We start from the raw sequence: 20,288 nt of genomic DNA on the forward strand, positions 1-20,288 counted from the left end.
TTTGGGTATTGTAGACAATGCTGCTATAAACATCGGGTGCCTTTTTTTATACCCTTCAAATCAGTATTTTTATACCCTTTGTGTACCCGGGAGCTTTAAAAACACTAAGAATTCCAACAATTCCTCCAATATAGAAATAATAAGAAATTAGCTACAGCTATCTAAGTTAAAACAGGGTAATCAGATTAAAACAGGCCTTTTCTGATAAGATATTTTTAGGATCACAGAAATGATAATTAGAAATAAAATAATTCCTAGCTTAGAATATATAAAAAATTTGATCACTGTAGGAAGGATCACAGATGTGTTATTTGGGTCAGCTAGAATTCAGTTATGCTATTTTTATATTAATACTCTGAAATGGTATCTGAACATGTAGTTAATTTGGGTGTTGTAAAAATGGATGGGACAAGAAGGTAAAAGTCATCATGCTACCTTATGTACTAGAAGTAGAAACACAACAAAGCTATTCCATATTGACACAGTTAATGTAAAAAATAAATCTCTAAAAACAATTGAGGAATGAGTATTGTGCAAATTTATTCAGCATAAGAAACTTCTGAAAATGACAATTTGTAAAAATAGGTAAAAACTATATTATTACAATAGTAAATATCTATCTAAATTATTTGAGAATAATTTATGTGCTCACTTAAATATATCTGAAACATACTCTAACAATCATTTTCTTATTTAAAATATGATTATCAGTATACCAAGTAGATTAAAAAATACCTTTTTTCTTAAATTCAAAACTGGTGTCACTAATATCAGAGATATGTTATTAGGTTTTATTTTTTATTTGTGGTTCTATGTTTTGCAACAATTTTTAACCACCACCATTTGTGACAGCATCATGCATTTTTACAGTGGTTGGCCAATCTTTCATTCCAATGTGTAACTTAATGTTCTTTCTTTTCTTAATGTTCCTTTTAAAGTTACAGTGACTGGGTACATTCTGAATCCAGGATGGTACTCTGTCATACTTCACTTAACCAATGAACCTGGACTGTTCCAATATAACATGTTTATGATCTTGTTAAGTGAAAATTGAAACCTTGTGTACCCTACCTATTATTATGGAAACAAATTCTTTTGTTTAACTTTATTATATTTAATCCTAACATGCTAACATAAAATATTTTGATTCATTGACTTGTATTCTCATCGATAGCTCTTGGCTTGCATTACCCATTGCTCCTTCTTTCTTTTCTGTGGCCACTCACCAAATGTGTTACTGCATTAAGAGACTTAGCTTTTGAAATCCTGCCCCCTTCAGTTCTAGGCCATACAGAATCATTAGCATAATGTTCCTCAAACACAGGCATAATGCTTTTCTCCTCTCTTGAGAGCAGTTAGTCACTTTCTAGTCTCTGTCATATCACATATACAGCTTTTATCCTCAGAATTAATATTCTGTCTTCATCTGACCTTTTCTCTTTTTAGCTCTCTCATTTCTTCTTGCTCTTTGGCACAGTCTCTCTGCTACTTCCAAGCCATCTGGTTGTTATTAGCACACAGGATTGGCTTCTAACTGCTTTCCTGCCCGTGCACATGTCACTCCTTGAATCACTGGGTGCCCACTGCTTCCTGAGGCAGTCTATTCCATCTCTGGATAGGTCAGAGAGCTTTTCTCTTTACTGACCCAAAATCAATTACAGTATACAGTACTTATATCTTTGTGTGTATGGCAGTCTAATGAGGTCTTCTTTCTTCATAGTTTTGCATATGTATATTACGTCCACAGTGGCACTGTTTTTCAGCTCTAGGGAAGATTTCTATATCTGGCAATCTCGCATTTCCATAACTTGATCTCCCACCACCCCAGAACCACAACGGTTTGAGCTCCAACTCTGTGCATGGTACAATACATATCTGATAATGAAGCTAAATTCTAAATATGAAATTATTTATATGTGAAAGTATATATATTTAAGTATATGTATCAAAGGAGAAACGAATATCTCAGATATGAGAAAAGAATCTCTATCTCAGAAATGATTCTGTAAATTTTAATTGTACAGATAGAATGCAAACCTGACCACGTGCATACTTGCCCATACACAAAGCGAAATGCTTAAACATTACTCATTGTTTAACTTAGAAAATTCATCACATTTTGCATGTTTTTCTGTAACTGGTTAACTGAGACAATGTTACATATCATATATTTATCCAGACCTTTTAAAAGGGCTTGGTTTTCTAAACATATAATGCACTATTATGTTCTGGATCAGAGAACAATTGGAGTGTTTAGTTCTATATGTGCAATTTCAAACAATGCAGGAAAAATATTGACGGTTTTGCCTACGTCTTACACTGTGAATGTGAAAAGTTATCTTGGTGTTGTTACTACACATACACAAAAAAAGACAGTTATATCTTTCAAACAGCCTTTGTAGCCTGACCTTTTATTAGCAACTGTAAATTGTTAGCATCTCCAACGTCCTTGCATTTGAACTATTTCAAAAATTGTGTTTCCATAACAATTTTAATTGCATCTCCTGTGATACTATTTTAATCACTGTAATCAGCTACATCATATAATTAGGTTTCAATCAGAACCTTTAGTGCTAGGCAGTAATCTGAAAGTAGACACTTATAAAAATGTTACGTCCGCGTAGCTTTCTTCTGACCTCCCTCTACTCCACCTAAGTGACACTATAACATAGACAGTAATTGACCATGGAGAAAAGAGTTTGCTTTCCATTTGTCCCTCATAATGTGGAAAATATTGCAGCTCGGTAGGGCGATCATTAGTTGATGTCTGGCAGAACGACATGCATATGGTGATAAACTTTTCATTAAGGCTGTTTCTTCTCTTGTGACCGATAAACACTGACTTATTTGTAGAATGGCTGCTCAGGGATGGGAGGGAACCTGTGGGCCATGCAGGAGGTTGGAACTCTTGGGACATGGTTGGCATGGGGTGAGGGGGGTGGCACAGGTGTGGTGCAACAGTGGGGAGGGCTCATCTACCGCCCATATTGGTCTGTGGTATTGCTTTATAGGTCCAGCATTATCAGCAGTGAATTATTTTTTCTCACTTCTTATCATTACTAAATTCTGTCAAAGCCCACTTTCATGTCTTCTCATTAATCATCTGTGTAATTTTAGAAGGCAAAATGCATGAAGCTCAGAGGTAATTATGCATTCTATTATGCCTGCAGATATCGGGATGAAAGTCATGTTCCATCACTCAATCCCTTTCCTAAAACTCATTTCCACAAGTGATGACTTAATGATCTATTTACTTTAAAGGTTTGCCTTTGGGGACAATGATTACCCCAGTTAGCTCATTTGAGAGAATAGACTTCTCTTTCATGGAATCTGTTAAGTATTTAGAAAAATCATGTGGGCTTTGAAAATGCATTTGGTGCAACATGTGTTGAAACCTAGGCTTTAACTATCCCCAGGTAGAGAAGACTCTCCCTTCATAACCATGCAGAGTATGAGAGCCACAGTGTCCAAATTCTCATTTCCATTTGTTAAACGTGGAGCCAGCTAGCTCTGGAAGCAGCATATAGGAGGGCAAACTGCAGTTTTGTTTTGCAGCTCCAAGTCAGTATGTGTGAATAAAAGAATGATAAAGGGGCAGAATTCTCAAATAGGAGGATTACTGATCAGTTTTTCTGATCAGTTTTGTTCTTCTACCAACAATAGCCAGTCTATCACTTTATATATAACTAGCTAGCTAGGAATGCAAACATTAGCTTCACATGTGCCTGTCAATTTAATCTCTTAATTTCCTTTTTTACTCTGCAGTTTTAAAAACATCAGTCTTTGGTAATAACATCCATACTTCTAGGTATAGGTCATATGTTTGATTGCAATAAGGCGATATTCTCCTATGTTTTTAACAGCAGAGTGCAGTATTTTGCAAGGAGAGATGCCTTTGTGAGTTAGGATATGTTCATTCCTGTTTGACTGCTTTTCTGAGCTCTTATGATACAGTTCAATCGGTGTGTGTGTGTGCAAAAATCCTCCTGCTATAAACGCTGCATTAAAATGTGCTGAAACATAAGTCAGAAATACTACTTCAAGCAAGGTCTGGATTTAGTGAGAACAAAAGCAAGGTGGATTTCAAGTGAGGAAGGGCTCTTCTCCCTCTAGATGTCAGTTTCCAATCCAGAGCCACATTTGCGGCAGAAGATTTCCTTGTTCTGGGTCAGGAAGCCTTCCCCCCCAAGGGAGACCGAGCACTTTCCACAGTTAAAGCATTCACTGTGCCACTGGCGGTCTTGAAAGCAGATAAATTTGGCACCTCTGAGACCTGTAAAGGAATTGGGGGAAAAATATTCTTCCAATGAATAGATTAAGGATTCCATCTGGTAGAGTCTCCTAGGAACTGTAGAGAACAGCAACGAGCAAGAAGACCGCATAGAGGCAAGTATGCGACCTTCCATGCCCCTGTGTCCATCTGGGAATGTCACCCTAGGTAATTTCCTGATGAGGTCCAGTCTGAGTCCCAATTTTTTCCATAATTTACAAAAGTAGATAGAATCTGAATGTACAAAGCAGGTATTTTGGGAAACACATAAAGATCACCTAAGAGAAGGGGGACAGATTTCAAAGTAAGAGATACCTGGGTGTGACTATCTTTTTTTCTCTCTTCATGGCCCTGTTTTCTTAAAGCAAAATTAAGATACAATAAAATAAATGTATACTACCTAGCCTGATGTCTGATGTTTTAATGACTTTGAATTTTCTTTCCTATTTCTATGTTAAGTTTTACTCAAGATAAATTTCCATGGTCATACTGTGGCTTGGGACATGATTTCCAAAAGTCCCCAGTAGAAGATTTCATCCAGACCATCATGTAACTAGCCTAACATGATACCTGATTGCCTTGCCCAGAGACAACATCAGCCCAAGCTTGCAATAAAGATCTGTGATTCTGCTCACTCGGGCCACTGAAGCCATGCTATCCAGTAATTTGTCTCTAAGAGATGCCTGGTCAGCCTCTACAACTTCTACCTGGGCTTCGCCTGAACCGTAACATTTCCAAGAAAGGGAATAGAATTTGAGTCTTCAGTGACAATCTCTTTCTATATCCCTAATATGGATCCAGACTACAGTTTAAGGGACTGACTTTGAGGAGTAGAAAGGGAGAAAAGGTGTAGCGGTTGGGAATGGTTTGGGATGCCTTGGGTCTTTATTTATTTGCCAAGTTTTTTTCCAAGTGATCATAGTGTTACAAATCTCCCGTGATTTGCTCACTACTCACAGAGTGTGGCTAACATAGTTCGTGGGTTGATTCACATGTAATTTCCAAATATTCCATTTGGGGAAGCAAAAAACAAGATAAGCATTCTATTTCAAATAAAACTCTCCTTAAATATGGATATAATATATAATATAATATAATACAAATATATGGTAATTTATAAATTTATAACATAAATCTGTATATAATACATAATATAAAATTTATAAAAATAAAAATATAAATATGGATATATACTATAATAATACTAAATATGATAATGAACACTTATTTCCATACCAGAAATGCTATTTGATGTCTTTACATGAAATTTATTAGTTTATAAGTAAATGCACATCAAATTTCTTTACCTTCTTTAATTAAATTTATAGCTTGCTTATTTATGATGCTATCATCATTACTTGCTAATAAGAGTAAATCAATAATGAACCCCCAATTAATTCCCTGAGTGTTTATTCAAAACATTAATAAGCTGACTGCAAGAATCATGTTCTATATATTGCATGAATCATCACTGTTCATAAAACTGATTATTACATATCTTGCATTTTGATGCTCATGAGCTTTTCTTGATTTTATTAGTAAGCCCATATAAGGGGTAAATATAAAAATAATTCTGGAGAATAGAAGCATCTGGTAGCTGAATTTAAGAGAGGCAGACTCAACATGTCAGATGCTTATAAATTGTTTTCAATTTTGAATAAATTTCCTCCAGTAAGTCATGAGGGTCATTGTAGTAGGAAAGTCCCCAAGGAAACCTGTCTGGCCCTTGTTTTTATTTGACTTCATTTATTAATGAAAATTCAATAGAATAAAAGCTAGCATCTGTTGAGCACTTGAAAATGAGTCCATCACTATCCTAAGCCCTTCACGTATCTGCATCACATACCTCTCATCTTACCTTCATGAGTAGATATTATCATCAACTCTGCTTTGCAGACAAAAATTTATGAACAGAGAGGGTCAACCACTTGCCCAAATCAGCCGTTTGGTATGTAGCAGGTCTGGGATTCAATCCTAGGCCATCTGGCTTCAGAACCTGTGCTCTTAACTTCCCCAAATGCAGTCTGAATTTATCTGTTGTAAAGACCATAGCCGGGAACACTAGCATTCTTTTCTGAAGAAATAACATCTGAAACTCCTTTTACTCAAAATAAATAGAAATGGCAGAAAGTGAAGATATGATCCTGTTCAACTGCACATTTGCAAGTAAGGAAATGAGGAGCTCCATGCTGGTGAGTCCTTTACCCAGGGTCACACAGTAGTCAGGGGGCACAGGCAAGGCCAAGTTCTTTTACTCCCACTGCATCAAGCTGCTTCACTTATCCCAGAAAATTTGAAAGGTTGATCCTATCTTAGAGGAGAAAAAAATTACAGTTCCACCTTGAATTTGTTCAAATGAATCAAATTTATTCGATGAGATTTAAAAAAAAATCACACCTGAGACTCATAGATAGATTTAGTTAATATGAAAAAGTATTTTCAAAACATCCTAACATAGTTTCTTAGATTGACATATTGTTGGCATGAATGTGCAACTTTCAAAAGATAACTATATGGCAGCATAAGAATTCCCTGTGGGAACATTAATTCAAGAGCTCAATTTTAAAGAAACACTACTAAAAGCATATATATATATATATATATTCAGATAAAAAAATAGTGAAGTGAGTCGGAAGTTTTTGCAGACAGTATAATCTCAGGTGTCTCTCATCAGGGCCAAAAGAAGATTATGATAATTATAAAAAAGCTGATTATTCTGAATTAACTACATAGTCCCATATTTGGATTACTTTTGGGTCAAATCTGTGATTCTTAAGGCATCCTTATATTACATGCAGGATAATGTGTTTTTTCTCTCTGAACCTCAAAGACCTGGGCTCAGTGATTAACAGAAAACAACCCAACAGAAAAAAGTCACTTATCTACATACATCTGTGATGGATCAGAATTGAAACTCCTCAAGTTCAGGGCTCACACAGGCTCTTTGCAGGTCAGTATTAGCCATTTGAGTGCCCAGGAAGTTTTTAAACTCATTTGATTTGTTTAATTTTCTCATTTCCTCATAGAACTGCCCCCGCTCCTTTTTCTGGCTAGTTAAGAAAAGTGTCCTAGAATAAATCAACTGCATGCATTGGGCTGTAATTGCAGATTCTACCAAGGAGATTTATGAGCTCCCAGTACTGATGCATTTCTGGAAGTTCCATTTTCTAACCCAAACTGGTAGTGAGTGACAGTGGCTTATTCCCCTGACTGTAGGACATGTGAGATGTATAGGGGCAGGGGAGTGGAGTGCTGAAGAACCCAAGTTTGGAGCCCGGTCGTCTGGGATTGCCAACGGAATCCAGCGCAAGGGCTGGGAATGTAACAGAGCAGAGGGATGGAGAGGAGTTGTGGGGACCAGAGCACTGGGGCAGCCACTGAGCCTGTGACAGAGACCCAGCTGGGGTATGCGAGGGCAGTCTGCTCACCCCGTGCAGGCTCTTCATGTACTTTTGGCTGCAGAGATGGGTTTTGCACTTGTTTCCAAACATGTGCAGGCCAAACAAAACAAACCTGCCAGCCAGCTGTAGCCCTGGACAGGGTGGGATGCTGAAAAACAGTGCCCTGTGCAGACAGATTGTCAGGGTAACTCTCTCTCTCCCTCTTGCAAGTCAGTGAAAACCTGCCAAGCTGGGTTTGCAGTGAAATTCTTCTTTCTTTGGAGATAGAAGAAGATTCAACTTTTATTTTGTGATATATTTGAATATGGAGGAGGAGGAAAAGGATAAAATAATCTTTAATTATATGTTACATAAACTGAACTAAAAGAAATGGAATATGATCTAAGAATCCCAGGAATGGGGAATAGAAGTACAGTTTTGCCTAAAATTGTAGCTACTGTGGTTCTCAGGTCATGCTAAATTCTTCTTCTTCTTCTTCTTCTTCTTTTTTTTTTTTTTTACTATAGGATTAGCATTTTTGATGTTTCTCCAAGGAAAATAAAATACATTATTTTACCTTGAAAATCTTTTAAACATGAATCAATTTATCATTTGTGATATTTTAAAATCATATCACATGTATTTTGTTCATTCAGCACAATGCTATCCTGTTTTATTTCATCTATTCATAATTAAAACATATTGCAAGTGGATAGAAAGAAAAGAGAATGATATATTTGTTAGAAGCATCTTAAAATGAAGTTTAATTAATTCCTGACCTATGCCACCCTAAATATTACAGCTATAGATTTTTGTACAATACTTTGCATTTAATTAAAACCTTTTCTATTTCAGGGACCTTTGCCCTTATTTGGAATTAAGCAGGATTTTTCTTTATAAGTATCCCTTTCTTCCACTCAAATCGTTAAATGTCAGGCTCCTCGTGAAGTTCTTCTCTGACCTCCCAGCTCATCCTGTTCCTGAATGATTACTTTACTTTAGTCATTACCATTAGGTTTAGTATTAATTACCCTCTACAGAACATGGGTGCCTTAATTATGCTCTCCACTTGCTTTGAGGAGGTCTGTGTAATATTTGTATTTATGTGTGGGTACCCCTACATGTGTATCTTAGAAGACACAAAGAGATGAAAGAGCATTCCATGCTCATGGATCAGAAGAATAAACATTGTTAAAATGTCTAGACTGCCTAGAGAAATCTATACTTTCAGTCCCATCCTGATAAAAATTCCACCAGCATTTTTCAAAGTGCTGGAACAAACAATCCTAAAATTTGTATGGAACCAGAAGAGATCCCGAATTGCTAAGGAAATGTTGAAAAAGAAAAACAAAACCGGGAGCATCACATTGTCTGATTTCAAGGTTTATTACAAAGCTGTGATCACCAAGACAGCATGGTACTGGCACAAAAACAGACACATAGACCAGTGGAACAGAGTAGAGAGCCCAGATATGGACCCTCAACTCTATGGTCAAATAATCTTCAACAAAGCAGGAAAAAATATACAGTGGAAAAAAGACAGTCTCTTCAATAAGTGGTGCTGGGAAAATTGGACAGCTATGTGTAGAAGAATGAAACTCAACCATTCTCTTACACCATACACAAAGATAAACTCGAAATGGATAAAAGACCTCAACATGAGGCAGGAATCTATCAAAATCCTAGAGGAGAACATAGGCAATAACTTCTTCGACATCAGCCACAGCAACTTCTTTCAAGATATGTCGCCAAAGGCAAAGAAAACAAAAGCAAAAATGAACTTTTGGAACTTCATCAAGATCAAAAGTTTCTGCACAGCAAAGGAAACACTCAACAAAAGAAAGAGGCAACCCACGGAATGAGAGAAGGTATTTGCAAATGACACTACAGACAAAGGGCTGATATCCAAGATCTATAAAGAACTCTCAAACTCAACACACACAAAACAGATAATCAGGGGCAGAACATATGAACAGACACTTCTCCAAAGATGACATACAAGTGGCTAAAAGACACATGAAAAAATGTTCATCATAATTAGCCATCAGGGAGATTCAAATCAAAACCATATTGAGATATGAACTTACACCAGTTAGAATGGCTGAAATTAATAAGATGGTAAAAAACAAGTGTTGGAGAGGATGTGGAGAAAGGGGAACTCTCTTACACTGTTGGTGGGAATGCAAGTTGGTGCATCCACTTTGGAAAGCAGTGTGGAAATTCCTCAAAAAATTAAAAGTAGAGCTACTCTATGACCCTGCAATTTCACTACTGGGTAGTGAAAAAGATACAGATGTAGTGAAAAGAAGGGCCACCTGAGCTCCAATGTTCATAGTAGCAATGGCCACAGTTGCCAAATTGTGGAAAGAACCAAGATGTCCTTCAATGGAAAAATGGATAAAGAAGATATGGTCCATATATATATGGAGTATTTTGCCTCCATCAGAAAGGATGAAGACCCAACTTTTGTATCAACATGGACGGGACTGGAAGAGATTATGCTGAGTGAAATAAGTCAAGCAGAGAGGGTTAAATATCATATGGTTTCACTTACTTGTGGAGCATAAGGAATAACATGGAGGACATGGGCAGATGGAGAGGACAAGTGAGTTGGGGGAAATTGGAGGGGGAGACAAACCACGAGAGACTGTGGACTCTGAGAAACAAACTGAGGGTTTTGGAGGGGAGGGGTTGGGGGGGTTGGGTGAACCTGGTGGGGGTATTATGGAGGGCACGTATCGCATAGAACACTGGGTGTAGTACATAAACAATGAATTTTGGAACACTGAAAAGATATAAAATAAAATAAAATAAAATGGAAAAAGAAGATTATCATTTTTCGACTCACCTTTCCCAAATTAACTATATAGCATCCACATAGCCATCATAGGACCATATTAAACTGAAGAACTTACCAGTAATAGACTTGGTACAGGCTGCACACTTTTTGGCATAAAGATGATTGTAGCAGTCCAGACAGAATGGATAATCATCCCTGGACATAAACTCTTCTTCACAGAGCTCTTTCCTACAGCTACTGCACAGAAAACACTCTTTATGCCACGGCTGGTCACGAAACGTTATCCCACCTGATGTTATCACCTGCCAAAGGATCACAAAAAGGCAGTGACCATGGGAGCTAGTATGATCTGTCATGATCCTCTTCTGTGTCCACAAGTGATACTTTGGGCTGCTTTATCACCTTGTGTCAGGATGTCCTTTCCCTGTGATTTTTTTTTTTTTTTTTTTTGGGAATCAATATGAGAAGCAAAAGGCTATAGGGATTAAATAGAACTGGCTAGAAATATCCTAATTTTTTTCCTATAGTGGAATAGAAAAGAAGCAGGGCCATCATGGACTCAGGAAAATGAAAAAGTAGAGCCTTGATTCCTTTTCTCATTGTTCTATTTTTTTGTTGGGCTTCAAAGATCTGCCATCAGCACTAAGATATTATCTGCACCAGGTTCTTATTTCCATGTCTGACTTTTAAGGATGCTGAAAAAAGTGGCTTTTCCCTGAAAGCTTTAATCCAGCAGTAACAACCCTGAATGGCATTGTTAAGCACCATCATCCACTAATCATGACTAATATTTCTGAAGTGAGCTTTCAGTCCTCAGCCCTGTGCTAAGGGATGACCTCTTCTTTTGTTCTTAACACCACAACACAGCGAAGACTATTATTTTCTCCCCTTTAAGAGATGAGAAACTACCGAGTGTTAGAGTGGTCAGGTCACTTGCCAGGTCTCACAGAACTAGCATGCAAACCTACACAGTCTGACTCCTGAGCCTGTGTGCTTAGCCAGTAAAACAATACTGACCAAGGTTACTTTTCGCTCTTGAACAGTTGATAAGTCCTTGTCCAATGAGTGAACAAATGCCAAGGGAAAAAACATTTGGACAACAATTCCGGTATTGTATCGAGCACAGATGGAGTGCTGTGCCAACTGTGTGGGTTTTCAGCTTTAGAATTCTATGTAATGAGCACAGCTTGTATGTTGAAACTTAATGTGTGATGTGCAAGGGTTTTGTCAGACATACTTATTATTCCTCCATAATATATATAATGGAGGAATTACACACACACACACACACACACACACACACTCACACACACACACACACATACACATATATACCAAACCAGTTTGTTTGTTTGTTTATTTTTAATGATTTTATTTACTTATTTGACAGAGATCACAAGTAGACAGAGAGGCAGGTGCAGTGGGGGAGGGGGAAGCAAGCTCCCTGCCCAGTGGAAAGCCTGATGCGGGCCTTGATCCCAGAACCCTGGGACCATGACCTGAGCCAAAGGCAGAGGCTTTAACCCACTGAGCCACCCAGGTGCCCCATATACCAAAGCAGTTTAATCCATGGGTTGTAATCAGATGGGTAAATATTGGACAACTGTTCTTGGGTAGCAATTTTTAAGTCACAGTGTCTTTAGAACCCATGGCTGTTGAGCTCTTGGAGTAGCTCTGGAATCTAGAATGTGTTCCTCTGCTCCCTGAGGCAAGTCCTGCAATCTCTGTATTCAAATTAACTGGATATAGAAAATGTGGAGACTCTTCTAAGCCATCTTATTGATGAAGAATTTTAAAAATATGTTGTATATGATACAGGCTTTTGAAAAGATTCTAAAGATATTTTTGAATCTACAACAAATATCTTAAAAATTAAAGATATTTGATAGAAAAGTTACTTTTCCTACCGGAAAAAATGTATACTAGTCTAAATAAGTAATGGGAAACATCATGGTGTGTGTGAACTAAAGCAATTTAAAATACCCCCTACTGATTTCAAATGCCTCATTGCGGGCACAGCAGAATTCAAGATGCCTTTGATTTGTTTGGTCAAATTATTAGCAGGCAATGCTTTAAAGATTCCAAGCTTGAAAAATATATTCACAGCAAAAGAAAACTTGATATATACACCAAAGACTGTTTAATTAGACAGAAGAAACTCTGGAACATTAAAATAGTTTGCTTGTGATGATGTTCCTTTTGAAGAGGCAAGCCCGCTAAGATGAAGCTGGATATCCAGGCGTGATGTTTGCCATTGTTAGTCCTGGGATTTGGAACAAGTTTCTTCTCTGGCAACGTGGAGGCAGTACTGGTTTTGTGCTTAGTAGCCATAGCCAGTGAATCTATTTGAACCTCGAGGAGCTTGGATTCAAAGCACCTGTGGTTTGAGGTTACTTGTTTTTGGTAGAAAATAAGTTTTATCTATTTATTGATCTATTTTTATTTTATTTTATTTTATTTTATTTTATTTTATTTTATTTTAGAAAGAGGGAGGGAAAGAGACAGTAGGGGCGGTGGGGGCAGAAGGAGGAAGAGAGAATTCCAAACAGTCTCCATGCCCAGTGAGGAGCCTGATGTGGGGCTTGACCCCAGGACCCTGAGATCATGACCTGAGCCAAAATCAAGAGTCAGACCCTTAACCAACTGAGCTACCCAGGCACTCCAGAAAATAAGTTTTAGTTTCACAAAATAAAATCTATGAAATCAGTTCTAAGGGGCTGGTTGTTCAGTATTTTTTGCCCATTTTGTTTGTTTTATCTGGTCTTTGGTTTGAGTTGAAACATTGTTTTTCTTGATCAGAAACATTTATATCCAGCTTTCTTTAAAAGACTTGTGGTTTTAAAAATTAAATAGAAAATAATCTGGCATGTCGTGGTCTGTCTACTACCCAGTATAAATATTTCACAAAGTTTTGGTGACTTCAGATCATATTCTAAATATAGGACAGGCTCCTATAACTTGGGAAATGCCAGTGCTTTGGCCTCAAACAGTGCTTAGCGTGGATATACTAGAGAAATTCCTTCTCTTGAATTTTTATAGCATTGAAAGAAACTTTATTGTATGCCCAATAAATGATTTTAAGATAATTTCCACAAGTCTTATTCATATTTTAACTGAAGTCTTTAAGAAACATAATGTGAACATGGTCCACTTAGTTGTCCTACAAAACAGTGAGATAAATCTATTTGTTCCTAGCATCTGTTTCTAAAGATTTTATTTATTTATTTGACAGAGAGCTCACAACTAGACAGAGAGGCAGGCAGAGAGAGAGGGAGAAGCAGGCTCCTTGCCGAGCAGAGAGCCCAATGCGGGCTGAAATTATGACCTGAGCTTAATCCACTGAGCAACCCAGGTACCCTCCAGCATCTGTTTCTAAAATGGATGTCTTCAGGGGCTCCTGGGTGGCTCAGCTGTTAAGTAGCTGCCTTTGGCTCAGGTTATGATCCCAGGGTCCTGGGATTGAGCCCCGCATCGGGCTCCTTGCTCAGCAGGAGGCCTGCTTCTCCCTCTCCCACTCCCCCTGCTTGTGTTCCCTCTCTCCCTGCGTCTCTCTGTGTCAAATAAAATCTTAAAAAAAAAAAAAAAGAATGAATAAATAAATAAATAAATGCATGTCTTCAGGGTGCCTGGGTGACTCAGTCGGTTGAGCATCCAACTCTTGATTTCAGCTCACATCATGATCTCACGGCTGTGGGATGGAACCCCATGAGGAACTCCATACCCAGCATGGAGCCTGCTTAAGATTCTCTCTCCTTTTTTCCTCTGCATCTACCTACCTCCCTTGTGTGTGCTCTCTCTCTCTCTCTCAAAAAATAATATAATAAAATAAAAAAAATAAAATGCAGGTCATCAGCTCTAATAAATCGTCTGAGCTACATATATTGCAGGGTCATAGGATCTGAGGGTTTTCTATAAAGTCATTGTCTAAGTCAGTGTTTCTGATGGAGTAATGGAAGTTTCTGGGTATAAGATGGTTTTCTATCATGTTACTATCAATTGTAATTTCAGCCATAATTATAGTGTATTCTAATGGTTATGATGTAGGAGTTTATTGTTTTCTCTGCAAATGCAGTCCTTCTGTTTTAAATACATGTAGAAAATTACTGTGCACATGTGCTCCCATAGAAAGTGGTAGTGAGGCCTCTAGCTGTCCAGATGCAATTATACAAATGATCTTGAGATCTGCCAAAGCAGCCCATAGATCAAAAATGTTTAGAGAGCGCTGCTTTCCCATCACAATTTATCGTGTTATTTTAAACTTGATGATGCCTTATGGGTCAAGGTTTTCTTCAAGTACATCAATATATATTTTACAAAATACAGACAGATTTTATCAAGGTAATAGAGATGAGTGACTTTTCACATTAATGCTTAAAGGCTAAAAGAGGTTGGATGATGTTTACTTGAAAGCATGACTCTTTTCTTATTGGAAGATATGGTTTGAATGGGTGTCCAAGTCAGAACAGTCTGGAACTGGAAGCGAACCACTTGCTGCCCTTGTCCTCTTTCTGTCTTTCTGTCCAATTTCCCTAATGATCTTGTCACTCTCTTGAGTCTACTTATCTACTCTTTAGAAATATTAAAGCTTCAAGCCAAGAAGACATTTGTGTTGCTGGGACATAATGTGAAAAGTTAAACATCCCATTTAAACTGGTTCCTTTAGTGACTCTGTGAGAAAAATCGTATTTCTCTGAAACGAAATGGATCCAAAACTACTTTCCAAAAAATGTCTTGTATTCTACGAGAGATGTATGCCCTTTGCCAGAATACATAATCTTGTGAAGTAACAGTGAATGGAACTGGACTATCTTGAGCTTTTGGAACCTTACATTCATGTTCTGGGTGGAATTTTATGACGATGAAAGTAGGTGGCTGTCTTCATCATGACGGGCAGTGTGCGTCTGGCCATAATGGAATTCAAACTAATGTGAATGTGTAAAGACAGACAGAACATGGGGCACCTGGGTGGTTCAGTGGGTTAAAGCCTCTGCCTTTGGCTTGGGTCATGATCCCACGGTCCTGGGAGCGAGCCCCGCATCGGGCCTGCTTCCTCCTCTCTCTCTCTGCCTGGCTCTCCGCCTACTTGTGATATCTCTCTCTGTCAAATAAATAAATAAAATCTTAAAAAAAAAAAAAAGACAGAACATGATGGTATCGTTGCATTCCAAATATCTAGAGGGTTTAAAAAGCAATGGTCTGGAAGGTTCCACAAGCTTCATCCTCTTTAGATAATTACCTTCTTACAAAAGCTGCAGTAATGAGCAAACGCCTTCTCAAAACATGGCACACAATAATTGCCACTCTCTTTGGAAATCAAAGGTTTAGTTCCTATTGGCTGTCGACAATGCTCACACACAAAGCAGGTTTCATGCCAGTAGTTTCCCTTAAATTCCATTTTGCGGGAACCTGTGCCACCCCAAATAAGAACCTGTTAGTATAATGAAACATCATTTTATTTAAGTAAAGGTATGTCAAATTACTCAAACTGTATATTGTAACGTTAAGATGATACGCCTAATTGTCCTCACAGAAAAAGTGTTTTGTTGGCTTCTAAAACACTTACCTGAGAAAAAGAAGGTAGAGTTCAGCCACGATGAGGATGAGTCTCTCTTTTACTGACTCTCTTGTGCTGTGTGAGCTACAATTTTGAGATTTGAAAGTATAACTGGTGGAGATTCTGAAAGGCTGCATGGGATTTAGACAGACTGGGCTGTAATTATCAATCTGGGGATATTAGGAATGCCTGAGGCACAAACTCTTGAGATTGATGTTGTACAGTTATGGTCTTCTAGAAACTCTTTGAATTCATAATAAGAAAATGAGAGAAAACTGTGTTTTATGCTGCTGTCCCTGGGGATTTAGAAGAAAATCAAAACAGAGAAGGTGCTTGCCTGGAAGTATAATGATGTACATGTATCCTTGACTTGCCTAGAAGGAATAAAGATGAGGGACCCTCAAACCATATTTTTGTCCTGCTACAAAATGATGGTTGGCCCCATTCTCCTATGAGGAATTATGCTTCCCGATGCCATTGTTTATGCCGAAGACAGAGTGTTTAATGCAGCCTTAGTGTTGTTGGTTTAGATTTTATCTTTATTCTATGGCCCAAATTGTGGTTGAAAATGTCTCTGTGAATTAACTTCATGAAACTACATCGAACACTGTAATGTACCCATACAGAATAATTACCCAGAAAGAATAATCCTTTAATTTCTAAAAATGTACAAAATGAAATCAAGAGATAGCAAGATAGACATCTTTCTCCAAAGGGGGGCTTTCTTAGCTACTCTGCTCTTCCTTGGGTGCTTGGGGTGGAATTCAAAGCCTTGCAGCTTCAGTGAGAGACTGGGGCTCCCTTGGGATCTTACCAGGCATGATGGTCCTCTTGCAGTGGAAGCACTTGCAGGAGCACTCATTAGAGTAGCACTCCGAGCACAGCAGGCGCTCATCCTTGGCAGCAAAAGGCTTTTCCACCAAAGAGTGATTGCATTTGGCACAGTTGAAGCATGCTTCATGCCAGTGTCGGCCTTTGTAACCAAGATCCTTCGAGGCAGTAAATATGAGTTAATTAAATGTGCTAGTGACAAAACAGGTCATTGGATAAGACAAAAATGAACACTCCTGGGACTCTGGTGTCAGTAGTTTGTGCTGGTAGCTTGAGGGAAAGTTGTCATTGATACTATTACCCATGAAGAGGAGGCTCTCTGGGGCAATTAAGAGCTAGAGCCTGGGGCTTTCTTAGTTGGTCACTGAAGACACATGGAAAATAAACTCTTTTTTATTCAGATTTCCTCTTCCTTCCTTTTGTAAACTGTAGGATCATGGAAATCATGGAATGATTTTTATTTTTAGGTTGTAATATATTATTGTTTGAGATTAAACAAAATCTCAACACCACAACACAAAAGACAAAAGAGAGGAAAAGAGAAAAACAGTAATGTGCATGGTGGGAGGAATGGGCTGTATGAGGGCACAGTGGACTTAGGGGAGATGAGCCTGATTCGAAGTCAGAAAATACAGATTTTTGAATCTCTACACTTGCAATGATTTATGTATTTATCCGTTTATACTCTTGTTATTCCAGAAATAAATCAGCATTTTCACTGTGTAACATACCTCCTTAGTCTTTAGCATCTTTAAACTATCTTCTAAGACCACTGTGAGGATTAAAAATGTATGTTGTGTTTCATAGTGCTAGACACCATACCTGGTCATCATGGTAACTTTGAAGGTGCTTATATCCAGTAGTGGAGGAATACAGTATTAACAGTCAATACTGAAGGAAACGAGACATTCCCAAGCATTGGTCTGATTGTTTGCATGCAGTCAGAAGACCTACCTTGGAACCTGATTCGATTGGTTCTTTGCACTCCTCACAATAGTTAGAAAAGATACGATCGTAACATGAAACACAATATGGATTGTCATTCTTTAGTACATACTTCTTCCCAAGAAGTGATGCTGTGCAGTATTGACAATCAAATTGAGCTGTTGTCATTTTGGATCAGTCCTGTGAATAAGAAAATGATTCATGTACATGAAAGCAAATTTTTTATAAGAGAAATTATAAAGCCTTAACAGGAGCCAAACACTTGAATGAACTTAGATCTTAGCAAAACAAACAGACAAAAAAAACTCCCAAAAACCACCAATTTAGGAAAATATGCTGTAGTCATGGTGACGTTTGGAGTGATTTAGGAAGGCTCCTCTCCCATTTTGGCAGTTCCTGTGTGTTTTGTTAACAAAATGCAGTAAGCCAGCAGCCAGATTGTGCAAAACATCTTGTATTCATCATTCATTAATGTGAACTTCAATGAAAATGTGATACGTGTTGAAAGAGGACAGTTTCACCTCAAGGATGTAAATATGAACTGTTGATAGGTCTTTCATTACCTGTCATCACTTACTAACTTGCTGGAGAGTTTCTGGAGGTAGAGTTCTTTGGAAATCACAACAATCTGAAATAGAAAGTTACTAATCAAGCACACTGTCATTTTCTAGGCCATTCTTTTATTTCTCAAATTATTATTGGGCACTTACGGAGAGTTCTGCCCATTAGTCCTTAGATCTGTCTGTACTACATACTCTGTTGGGACATCCTCCTTCTTTGTGGCTTGAACCTCTCCAAATATGCTGTTGACTCCCAGATCCACAGCTGAAGCTACGCTTGTCTTCTGGGCATCTCCTTTGGGATAGCCCACACTAAACTGGCCAAATACAACTCCTAAGCAGGTAAGACTTAGTCCAAGCACTTGGTCTTTCTGGTTACTGTTGAGCAATTGCCCAGACGTAGAAGCATAGTGGAAACCATCAGTGGTAGGAAAGAACTCAAGCCTTCTTTAGGTTTATAGAACTAAACTAAACTAAAGATGTATGTAGAATGGTGAATTGCAGGGGCATTAGCTGAATGAGAAACTGTTATGAAACATAAAGCAAAGGCAAGAAACCAGTAAAGAACAGAACATATGGCTTTCAAAAGGTTTAATTAGGCATTGAATGTGAGTTTTTCATTGTCATCAAAAGCACTATCACTGATTTTCTTGGAAAATGAGATTTGTTATTTCTGGATTTACTGGAATATATTAGGAGCTATGAATATGTCCTAATTCTCTACCTTGGAAATTTTTTTTTTAATTTTAGCAAAATCAGAAAATCCATTAATTATTGTGATGCTTTTTACAACATTTTTTGAAAAATTTATTATGTTCAGTTAGTTTTTACAGCATTTAAAAAATTTTTTAAATTTTTTATAAACATATAATGTATTTTTATCCCGAGGGGTACAGGTCTGTGAATTGCCAGGTTTACACACTTCACAGCACTCACCATAGCACATACCCTCCCCAGTTTTTACAGCATTTTTAATGACAGTTTTTATTTAATATATTCAAATTGTATTCCCATACATTTTTGCCTTCTTTTATTTAATGATGAGGTATTCAGAGCAATGTCTTGCTGAATATATATTGTCATTAATTCTGTACGTGGCAGCTTTGTTATATTGTTCTTCACTAACAAAGAAAAGACAGGATTTAGAACATGTGGGGTTTTTTTCCCAGGGAAGATGAAAATTCATACTAGAAAGTTCCCAATGGAACATGCCAAAATTATCTGCAAGGAACATTGAATTCCCTATTTGATTAATTCCACAGAAATGTCCTTGCCAAGTGAATACAAACACACTCAAAGAGTTAGTGAGGACTTAGAAACAGGAGGAAAATAGATCTGATTCCCTTGAAAGACTTTGAAATGCGAGTTTTATTCACATTTACAGTGATCATGTGTTTATCTCTTAATAGTGAAATAAGGTATATATACCTTTAACTTTGTATGGAAAAAGCCATTTTCATTATTAGTATTTATTTGGCGTTAGATGTATATAATAGCATCGTGGAGCAAGGGAACTCCCAGTCCACTTCCATTTTGTGAGGCTTTTAGTATCTGATAAAATGAAGATGCAACTGAAGGGATTACAAAACTGGTAGTGTTTCAGCATTTTAAACACAACACTGCAATACTTATATCTCATTTATTTTATAAATATATACATATAGATATCAAAATACATATCAATAAATATAAATATTTATCTAAATAAGTATCGCCATCCTAACCACAAAATAGGTCTTGCTTCCTAGAAAATTCTTAACAAAATGGACCGTATTTTATTATTTTTTTAAGGAGAAGGTTTTATTTCCTTTTTTTGCTAAGATTTTATTTATTTGGCAGAGAGACAGAGATCACAACTAGGCAAAGCAGCAGGTGGTGGGGGGGGAAGGAGGCTCCCTGCTGAGCAGAGAGCCAGCCGTAGGGCTTGATCCCAGGACCCTAAGATCAT

At 37.6% G+C, this 20,288-nt stretch overlaps 1 protein-coding gene across 8 annotated transcripts in view; it reads right to left on the bottom strand.

Annotated features, from left to right (window-relative positions):
* Positions 1-515: 515 nt before the first annotated feature.
* Positions 516-20,288, bottom strand: part of FHL5 (four and a half LIM domains 5) — a 47,490-nt gene continuing 27,717 nt past the window's right edge. For 6 of the 8 annotated variants that reach the window (XM_032339020.1, XM_032339021.1, XM_032339017.1 and 3 more), the window contains 5 exons: positions 17,790-17,960; positions 16,819-16,993; positions 15,687-15,856; positions 10,566-10,752; positions 516-4,273 (listed from right to left, as the gene is read on the bottom strand). In XM_032339020.1, the coding sequence (XP_032194911.1) occupies positions 4,110-4,273; positions 10,566-10,752; positions 15,687-15,856; positions 16,819-16,993; positions 17,790-17,948 (855 nt within the window). In that variant the 5' untranslated portion in view covers positions 17,949-17,960 and the 3' untranslated portion in view covers positions 516-4,109. Of the gene's footprint in view, positions 4,274-10,565; positions 10,753-15,686; positions 15,879-16,818; positions 16,994-17,789; positions 17,961-20,288 lie in introns of all 8 variants that reach the window. The other 2 variants (XM_032339023.1, XM_032339024.1) reach the window with 1 other exon arrangement.

This window comes from Mustela erminea, chromosome 4 (assembly GCF_009829155.1).
Source record: "Mustela erminea isolate mMusErm1 chromosome 4, mMusErm1.Pri, whole genome shotgun sequence".
Lineage (NCBI taxonomy): Eukaryota > Metazoa > Chordata > Mammalia > Carnivora > Mustelidae > Mustela > Mustela erminea.